Raw genomic sequence first — 10,188 nt, 5'->3', positions numbered from 1 at the left:
GTTCACTTTAATTTTTTTTTTAAATAATTTAATTTTTAAAAAAATAGTAACAAATCACTAAAAATCATTAAAAAAATCAGAAAAATAAATATTTTTAAAATCATAAAAATAAATAAATAAAATATTTGAGTTATTTTACTTAGATAACAAAAAAAATACCAAAAAAAGAAGAAAAGTTTTTAAAAATTCCAGAAAAGTTTGGAAAAAATTTGGGAATATTTTAAAGACTCTTTTTGCTCAAATTTAATGATTTTTTATTATTATCTGTATATGTTCTATTTTTTTGTATGTCCGTCTCAATGATTAAACAAATGTTAAAGAGGTATTTCAAAACTCACCTATATTAGATTTAAAGAGGGTTTATCTAACAAGATCCACTCCTTTGGAGATCTTATTAAACATTCCTAAATCGCACTTTATTTTTCATTTTTACTTTAAATTTTATTTATTTATTTATTTATTCTAAATGAGTTAATCAAATATCATTATATTTAATTTAGGGATAATTCATAATTAATTAGATACCGTTCGTAGAACGGATGTGTAGGGGTGCTAATACATTCCTTTCGCATAACTAAACTTCCAACCTTAACTCTGGTAAATGCATACCAACACTATTGATTCATTGGCCTAGTATTAGTTTAGAGACCAATCAACTAGTAGTAATTAGGTGAACTAACCGCACATAGGTAAATAACAGGTTAGTGATGACTCCATCGAACTTTTATTATCATTATTCCTCACCATTCCGAACCCTTCTCCCAAACATTGCAACAACACCCATATCTTAAAAAGGGGAAAGAAATTCCCCATTCTACTTCAAACTTATTTCCAAATATTAGATTATTGTGTTTTCTTAATGCTAAGGGTGTCACCGCCTAAGCATTAAGGTTATGTTTGGTTGGTTGATTGCCTATTTTCAAAAATAAATTAATTTTAATAAATAAGTTACAATTAGTTATACAAGAAATTATATTATTATTATTATAAAGTAAATAATAATGTGAATATTTTTACAAATTTATAATAAAGAATATACAAGAAATAATTATTCTTAAATTTTATCATGAAAATGTTTATTAATTTTTTATTACATTTTGAATGAAATAATTAGAAATATGTGAGAAATAATTATTCCCTCGATTTCTAAATTTTAAACTATATTCCATCTTATATAAAGGTGTATGACCTTTTTTACCTTAATCCTAATAACGTGTTACCTTGTGCACTGATGTCATGTTTTGTTTGTACAATGAAATATGGCAGGGAAGAAATGTCAAAAAAAATTGAGTGAAAATTATGATAAAATCAAGTGAAAAAATTCAATTCTATCTCCCTCAATTCCATTGCATTCCTACATATCAAATATGAAATGACTTTTACATTTTTAATTTTATTTTATTTTTTTTTTTGGAAACTAAAAAGCCCAATCAATTTTTTTTCATAACTCACTAGGGGCTCGGTTCATAAACGAGTAGAACCTGAGCATGAATGAGTTCGCAGCTTGGACGCATGCTTAGTCAAAACCATTGCATAGGTTGGATTAGGCTTGTTTAATAAGGCCGAATCAGACTTGATACACCATAGTTGGCTTAAAAGTAAGGGTTGTGTAGGCATTGACTAGTTTAGGCCAAATTCTATAAATTGAATTTAGTGATAAAGGTCAATGTCAGGAATTAGGATTCCCTTCACACTTCTAGTCTAACAAAAGCGCTCCTCTCAAGGTGAGAATCTAAAATCAACCCACTGGTGACCACAGAGTCAAATCTATTTAAAATCAACTCAAACTCAAGCTTGATTTAATAAACAAATTTGAGTATGGTAGAACTCTCCTTGTTTGTAGCCTTGGGACACATCTCTTAAATTTTGAGTCATTATAAAATATATAATATATAATTCATTGATCTAATTTTACAACAAAAAAAAAAAAAAAATCAATTATTTTCAATAATTTTATTTTATTTGTAAATTCGAAGGTACCAAAAGTTAAGACCCAAGAGTGATACTCTTGTTCTACTCTACTTGCGCACACACATGCATACATATAATTTCATGAAAAATTCACAAATATTTTTTAATCATCACTAATTTGCCCAAAATCTAATCCAAATTGGTCCACATCAATCCTTCCTGCCCCTTCAGCAAAAAAGAGAAGATAACAAAATGGACTGTTTACCCGAAAGAATCAAAACCCCCGGCCAGATTATGAACATCACTAGTAAGATTAAAAAAGCGATCTTCAAACATTAAAATTAACGGAAGGCTCCAACTAAACATACAACAGCTTGAGCCCAAACACAGAAACAGAATAATGCGGAAATAAAAAGAGCAAAATTCCAAACTGATGCTTGGCAACCCTCTAGAACATTTTTTTTTTTTTTTAAGAAAAAAATAGATGTGGACACAACTGCCTCCGTCACCTGATTCAAATATTCAAAAGCTTGATGTACTTTGATCATTTCGGTATCTTCACTCGGGGAGCATTTGCTCATTATCAGCATCTCCTTCTTGCTCAATTTGAGGCTTCGATGGTGCTTGGCCAGCTCCAGGAGCTTCTTTCTTCTTGATTCCACTTACAATATCATCAATCCTAAGAAGCATGCAAGCAGCCTCGATGGCCGTCTTAAATGTTTGTACCTTCACATTATATGCATCCCAAATCTGCAAGTGAAAAAAATGCCGCATTTAAAGGGTATTACATGCCAATACAGTCTCACAAATATAATCGAGCTGAAGTAGTTAAGAGGAATATAGACAAACAGCTTGAACCAACCTTCCTCTCTTTCATGTCAGCAATTTCACCAGTAATTCCATCTATTCCAATCCATGCATTCTCACCATTTGCATGCTACATTTTAAAGAAAATCAAGAAGTTAAACTATCGTTCAAGTTGACTCGTAGTCATTTTTAATCAAAAAACAATTTTCCTGAATTTATATTTTATCAGAACTGAGAAGTTAAGGGCAGTTTCCAATTAATGGAACACCAATGTTGAGTGACTAGCCCATTGCCACCTCCAGGGGTTCACGGTTTATATATTGGGAGTAATACTTAGAATGTCTCAAGTAAATCCCACAAAGGACATCAAACTGGTCACAGAGTCTCAGTCCTGAATATCTCTTCGTCATAACAATAGACAGTAGGAGTTTTCCATCATTCGGTCTATATGCTAAAAGGTGGAGAAAATAATTATTAAAAAAATAAAAAACAGAAACAAGTGATAAAGCTCTTGCCTTTCCCTGCAGAGCTGTCATGGTCCTAATCACATTAACTCCACAATTCTGCGCCAGAGTTCGTGGTATAGCCTCAAATGCAACAGCAGCAGCTTCATAAGGCCACTGTTTTGCAAATAAAATAAAAATTACATGTTAAGATAATGCTGCATAACTTCAGGAAACCATAATCCATTGCCTACACTAGTTTATGATCTCTGTTTATGTGTAATCAAATATTTTTCTAAAAACTTCAAATGGTTAAATATATATCAAAGAAGATGCATGTGAAGAACGAGAATAAATAACCTTTTCAATGCCTTCAACAGATGAACTCTTCTGCTTCAGAGTAGCAGATACAGTCAACTCCGTTGCACCACCACCAGGAACAATTTTTGGATTCTTAATGATGTTTCTTGCTACAGACATCGCATCCTGTTTTTTCATTCAACGAAAACATAATCAGAACCCAAGTTTCAGATTTTAAAAGAATATTTGGAGTACTAATCAACAGGTTACCTGCAAATTTCTTTCCACTTCATTTAAAAGATCCTTGCTGGCACCCCTTAAAAGAACAGTACAAGCTTTGGGCTCCGAACACTCAACAACAAAGGCAAAGAACTCATCTCCAATCTTCTTGACCTCAAAAAGGCCTGCCCTAGTTCCTACATCTGATTCTTGAAGTTCATCTGGTCTGTTTACAACAACTGCCCCACAGGCTTTTGCTATCCTGTTGTTGTCACCTTTCCTCAATCGCCTGATTGCACTGACTCCAGCTTTACTAAAGTAATGGCATGCCAAATCACTTAGTCCTTTCTCAGTTATGACCAAATCAGGTTTGAATTTTAGTATCTGCACACAAAGATTTTCAATGTATTCCTCTTCCATTTTCAGGAGGACTCCCCAATCTTCCTCTCTAACCAACTCCGCATTTGTTTGATTCTCTCCTTTCTTATATTCAAGGGGGCAATCAAGAAGAATAATGCGAGGGTTAATGATCTTCCTTCTCATTTTGCCTGGGGAAACAACATCTTTGTTAATCATAACACCTTTAAGAACCTTGGAATCTTCCAACTGGCCACCAGGGACTTTCTCAACCCTTATGTTGTACTTAATGTCCACTTCTCGCAATCCTTGACCAAGGTCCACACCAACTGTTGCTGTAGCATCAAGTGCTAAATCCTGAAAGTTTACCAAAGAATGAACTCAAAACTGAGATTGCATACAACCAAAAGATATAAAATATCAAAATAAACGAAAAGTGGCATGATAAAGGAAATTTAATATATGCATTACAAAATCCATTAAGTCAAAAATTTCAACAGATTTTTTTATAGGAAAGAAATTCAAAAAAAAAGGGAGAAGAGATACAGAAAGGACAAGAAATCCTCCAAGTTACATAAAAACAAAAACAACAAAACTGAAACCACCACAAAGCTAGTGAAGTGAAGCTCTCCATCCCTCTGCATGTCACTAAAAGAAAATACTCCGAAAAGTCCATTCACAGAACACCACAGCAATGTCAGGAAGACCATCTACAATAATAGTGCACTTCCAACGAGCATTCCCTCCATTTCCCCCAAACCCTTGAAGTTATGGACACAAACACTCCAATGCATTTGGATAGACCCAATGCGCAGAAAAAAAAAACCCCTATTTATTTTCAGATACCCAAAGAGAAGGAAAGATGCAAGAAGAAATGAGAAGTAGAAACGAGCCTCCCCACTCTCATGACAGTGCAATGCACATCAGAAGAAGGAACTTTTTAGCCTGTCCTTTGAGGGAAAATTTTTAGTCCTGGACTACCAACTCAACATGCCAAGTGGTGGTCTGGTTCAGCTCAAACGCTTCCACACAAACAGTGAGACTTGTACTTTGGGCCACATATTAATTGACATCTCCTCCACTTTCTTTTCATGGCTGATCAAAGATATGGGGGCAAGGTACACGTGTCAGCATTTGAGTGGAATAAGACCACTTGGCATGTTGAATTGGAACACCAGGACTCCCAAAATTTTCTTGTCCTTTGAAGCAAATTATTAATATTGACCCTTCTTAAGGATGACACTCAAGCAGAACCTTGCTTGTGGAAGGAATCATAGTTGTTCAAATAAAAGAATACAAAAGTGGAGGGAGAGCACTAGGAAAACGAGGCAAATAGTAAGTAAAGAAAGACTTGCAAGAAAATTTTCCAGAAGACCCCAATCACAACATCTGTTATCACCCCCACAAAAACAACAAAAAAAGAATCGAACACATTCAATAAGAAAGTATGATAACTAGAATCAAACACATTCAATAAGAAAGTATGATAACTAGCCTCCCTCTCATTCTAATTTCTGGTGAAATGGAAGGTCCAATAATTCAAACTCCCTTCTGTAAGAAATAATTAAAAATACAAGAATTATAAAGATTGGAGAAACGAAAAAGACAGGGAATGCTGGGGAGGGGGGGGGGGGGAGGAGCATCCCCAACCCATTAAAATTTGAACAGATTTGCACACCATCAATTCTAAAAATGGACTTTTTTTATCAGCAAAGAGAAGGAAATATTATTATTAGAGAAAAAAGGGAATCAAGGGGATGCAGAACACTACAGTGAGAACAACAAATAACAAAAATAACACCAGTCAAGGAAGTATATCAAGGAAATCAAGAATTACTGACTAATCTCAACCACACATCCCACTGTGCAACTAGAGATCGTAGACATCCAACTAACAAACATTAAAAAAATACTCACAGCAATTAAATCCCCAAATTGACTAGTAAATTTTGTGCCTATGCAACTCTTCACCAGACCCAGCATTGTGGCACCTGCAATAGGAAGTTACAAATTTTTTTTATTAAAATACAACAAATAAGAGGGAGAATAAAAACAAAGACAATAAACAAAAACAACACCACCAAGCCTTAGTCCCACTAAGTGGGACCGGCTATATGAATCATTTTCCGCCAATTTATGCAATCATGGACCATTTCTTTTGATATATTCGAGGATATTAAATCCTTACTCACTATCTCCTCCCAAGTTATTTTAAGTCTACCCCTACCCCTTCTACTGCCCCCCACAGTAACTAAACACTCTTCCTCACAGATGCACTGTAAGTCCTACGTTGCAAGTGTCCATACCACCTAAGTCGTCCCTCCCTTATCTTATCTTCTATAGGAGTTACACCTAACTTACCATGAATATGTTCATTCCTTAATTTATCTTTCAATGTTATATCACTCATCCATCTAAGCATTCTCATCTCAGCAACTTTTACTTTTTGGATATTATGTTTCTTCGTCTCCCAACATTCCGATCCATATAGCATAACTGGTCTTACAACTGTCCTATAAAACTTCCCTTTCAATTTTAATGGTATTCTACGATCACATAGCACACTTGAAACACTTCTCCATTTTAACCAACCTGCTTTAACTCTATGCATTACATCATCTTCAATTTCTCCTTCAACTTGCATAATAGATCCAAGGTATCGAAATCTACAAGTGCTATTTATTTCTTCATCATCAAGTTTAACTTTGTCTCCAATATTCCTCCTATCATTACTAAAATTACATTTCATATATTATATTTATTTCTATTTATCCTAAAGCCTCTAGATTCCAAAGCTTCTCTCCATAATTCTAACTCAACCTCTACTCCGTCCCTAATTTCTTCAATTAATACAATATCATCTACAAACAACATACACCATGGAACCTCCTTTTGAATGCTCTTAGTCAATTAGTCCATCACTAAAGCAAAAGGATAAGGACTCAAAGCAGATCCTTGATGTACACCTATGGCAATTGGAAATTCTCTAATTTCTCCATCTATAGTCCTTACACTAGTCATTACTCCATCGTACATATCCTTAATGACATCGATATACCTACAACATACACCTTTTTTTTTCTAAAACTCACCTAAGAACTTTCCTATAGAGGTGAGCATAATTCAGTGAAAATCGAATTAACTGAAATAACCGGCCAAAATTGGCCGGTTTGGTTCTGGTAAAAAACTCTATTCGGTCGGCTCGGTTAAAATTCTACAAAAGTCCGGTTAATCGTTTTTGGTTCGGTTAACGGTAACAAATATATCGGTTAACCGATTAACCGAATTACTACTTAATTACATTTTAAATATAATTTATGTGGGCAGTCGGGGGACTCGGGCTTGGGGCCTGGGGGTAAAAAAGGTGGAGCCACGGAGGGGCCTCACTTCACTAAGACACTGAGTGGGAGAAAAGGGATTTGGGAATTGGGGATTGGGGATTAGAGTTAGAGCTAATGTTTCTTTTTCTCTGTGCTCTGCTGATCTGCGCCGCAGGCCCGCCGCCCGCAACTCTCCATCAAAGTCATCGGACCACCTCTCGGAGTTAGCGAATCCCCTCTTCGAGTCTTCGGCAGCTCGGCTCTCCAGAGTCCAGCCTCTCGGCCCTCAACGTCTCAGCCTCTCTTTTCTGTCTCAGCTCGGCGGCCACCACACCAGCTCGTCGTGCAAACCTTCTTCTTCTTCTTCACACCAGCTCGTCATGCAAACCTTCTTCTTCTTCTTTATCTTTGAATTTATTTATTAAAAATAAATTCAACTTTCTTTATCTTTGAATTTATTTATTAAAAATATAAAAAAAAATAGATATTCTTCCATTAAAAAAAATTATAATTGTTTTCTGTTTTTAGCAATTAATTTTAAATAATTTCGGTTAAAATCGGTTAACCGAATTACCCGAATGGGCAATTCGGTCAGAGTCAGTTCGGTTTCCTTCGTCAATTTGGTCGGTTCGATTAATGGTATTATTTAACCAAAATTTTCGGTTAATTCGGTTAATTACCCGAATTTAGCCGAACCGACCGTTTGCTCACCCCTACTTTCCTAAGTATCCTATCATATGTGTTCTCAAGGTCAATAAATATCATATGCAAGTCCCACTTCTTTTCCCTAAACTTTTCCATTAATCTTCTTAAAAGATAAATAACTTCTGTGGTAGATCTCTCAGGCATAAAACCAAATTGATTTTCTAAGATCTATGTTTCTAACTTTAATCTTTGTTCAACTACCCTTTCCCATAGTTTCATCATATGACTCATAAGTTTAATTCCACGATAGTTATTACAATTTTGAATATCTCCTTTATTTTTGAAAATAGGTATTAAAGTATTTTTCCTCCATTTATCTGGCATTTTCTTAGTTTTTACAATTGTATTAAATAAATTAGTTAACCATATAATTCCGTTATCACCCAAGCATTTCCAAACTTCAATTAGGATGTTATCTGGTCCCATAGCATTCCCATTTTTCATTTTTTTGGTGCAAACTTAACTTCGTTAACTCTAATTTTACGAATAAATCTTATATTTTTAGTTTTTTCCTCATTTGACAATTCTAAGTTTAAGCCTTCTATTTGGTTTTCTTTAAACAACTTATTAAAATAACTTCGCCATCTTTATTTAATATCTTCATCCTTAACCAAGACAATATCATCCTCACTTTTTATACATTTTACATTTCCTAAGTCCTTACTCTTCCTTTCTCTAACTTTAGCAAGTTTAAATATATCTCTTTCCCCTTCTTTTGTACCTAATCTATCATACAAACTATTAAATGATCTATATTTAGCTTCACTAACGGCCCTTTTTGCATCTTTTCTTACCTCCTTATATTTTTCAAAGTTATCTCTGTTTCTACATTTTTGCCACGTTTTATACCAAATTCTTTTTATCTTTATGATTTTTTGTACATCTTTATCCCAACTCTCTTTGCTATTCGAGAATCTTCCCCTTGATTCACCTAAAATCTCTTTTACTATCTTTTTAATAGAGCTAGCTAATCTATTCCAAAAAGTATTTGTATCTATCCCATCCTCTAAGGTCCAATCCCCATCTTTAATCATTTTATTTTAAAATTTTATTATATTTTCTCCTTTTAGGTTCCACCATCTAGTTCTCCTACACTGATTTATTTTATCATTTTTCTTCCATTTTTTAATACATGTATCTAACACTAAGACTCTATGCTGTGTGGTTAGGCTATCACTTGGAATAACTTTACAATCCTTGCATGATAAACGATCTACCCTCCTAGTTAAAAAAAAAAAAATCTATTTGATTTCTATTTTGTCCTCTTTTAAAGGTTATTAAGTGTTCTTCTCTTTTCTTAAAACAAGTATTCATTATACTAAAATCATATGACATATCAAAGTCTAAGATCATCTCCTTAGACTCATTTTTGTCTCCATATCCATAACCTCTATATATCCTCTCATAATTTTTATTATCTCTTCCAACGTGTCCATTCAAATCTCCTCCTATAAATATTTTCTCAATCCCTAGTATGCCTTGTATAATACTATCCATATCTTCCCAAAATTGTCTCTTAAGATTTTCTACTAAGCCAACTTGAGGAGCACAAGCGCTAATGATATTTATTATCTCTTCTCCTAATATCATCTTTATTTTTATAATTCTATCTCTTACTCTAGCTACATCCACAACGCTATCTTTTAATTTTTGTCTATAATAATGCATACTTCATTCTTATGTTTTTCCTTTCCAGTGTATCAAAGTTTAAATCCTGATTTATCGATTTCTTTAGCTTTCTCCCCCGCCCACTTAGTTTCTTAAAGGCAAATTACATTAATTCTTCTTCTAATCATTGTATCCACAATTTTCATGCTTTTACCCGTAAGTGTCCCTATACTCCAAGTTGCTAATCTAATCCTAGTCTTTACCTGCCCACGTCCAAAATGATGCAGGAACCCTCGCATATTTGACACCGTACCCGGGCACTGACACGGCGCGTCGCTTCGAGGCGAGGACCTAGCCCACCCTTGCCCACGTTTCACTACGCCCGGGTGGTTCACACAACTCATTTGTTTTATAATCAAACTGGGAATAAGTAAAGGAATTAGACTTCTTAGTATCCCATAATTTGATAATACCTGATATTTAAGTGAATTACAAGAAATAGATTGGTATTCATAGCT

At 34.2% G+C, this 10,188-nt stretch overlaps 1 protein-coding gene across 1 annotated transcript in view; it reads right to left on the bottom strand.

The window, feature by feature from the left end:
- Positions 1-2,201: 2,201 nt before the first annotated feature.
- Positions 2,202-10,188, bottom strand: part of LOC131146079 (T-complex protein 1 subunit gamma) — a 32,603-nt gene continuing 24,616 nt past the window's right edge. Inside the window, exons 8-13 of the mRNA XM_058095372.1 lie at positions 5,955-6,028; positions 3,732-4,394; positions 3,522-3,647; positions 3,234-3,338; positions 2,774-2,848; positions 2,202-2,661 (exon numbers count right to left, since the gene is read on the bottom strand). Coding sequence (XP_057951355.1) covers positions 2,470-2,661; positions 2,774-2,848; positions 3,234-3,338; positions 3,522-3,647; positions 3,732-4,394; positions 5,955-6,028 — 1,235 coding nt within the window. The 3' untranslated portion in view covers positions 2,202-2,469. The remainder of the gene's footprint in view (positions 2,662-2,773; positions 2,849-3,233; positions 3,339-3,521; positions 3,648-3,731; positions 4,395-5,954; positions 6,029-10,188) is intronic.

This window comes from Malania oleifera, chromosome 13, assembly GCF_029873635.1.
Source record: "Malania oleifera isolate guangnan ecotype guangnan chromosome 13, ASM2987363v1, whole genome shotgun sequence".
Classification (NCBI taxonomy): domain Eukaryota; kingdom Viridiplantae; phylum Streptophyta; class Magnoliopsida; order Santalales; family Ximeniaceae; genus Malania; species Malania oleifera.
The sequence above is the reverse complement of the archived record's forward strand: the minus strand, read 5'-3'. Positions and strand labels throughout refer to the sequence as shown.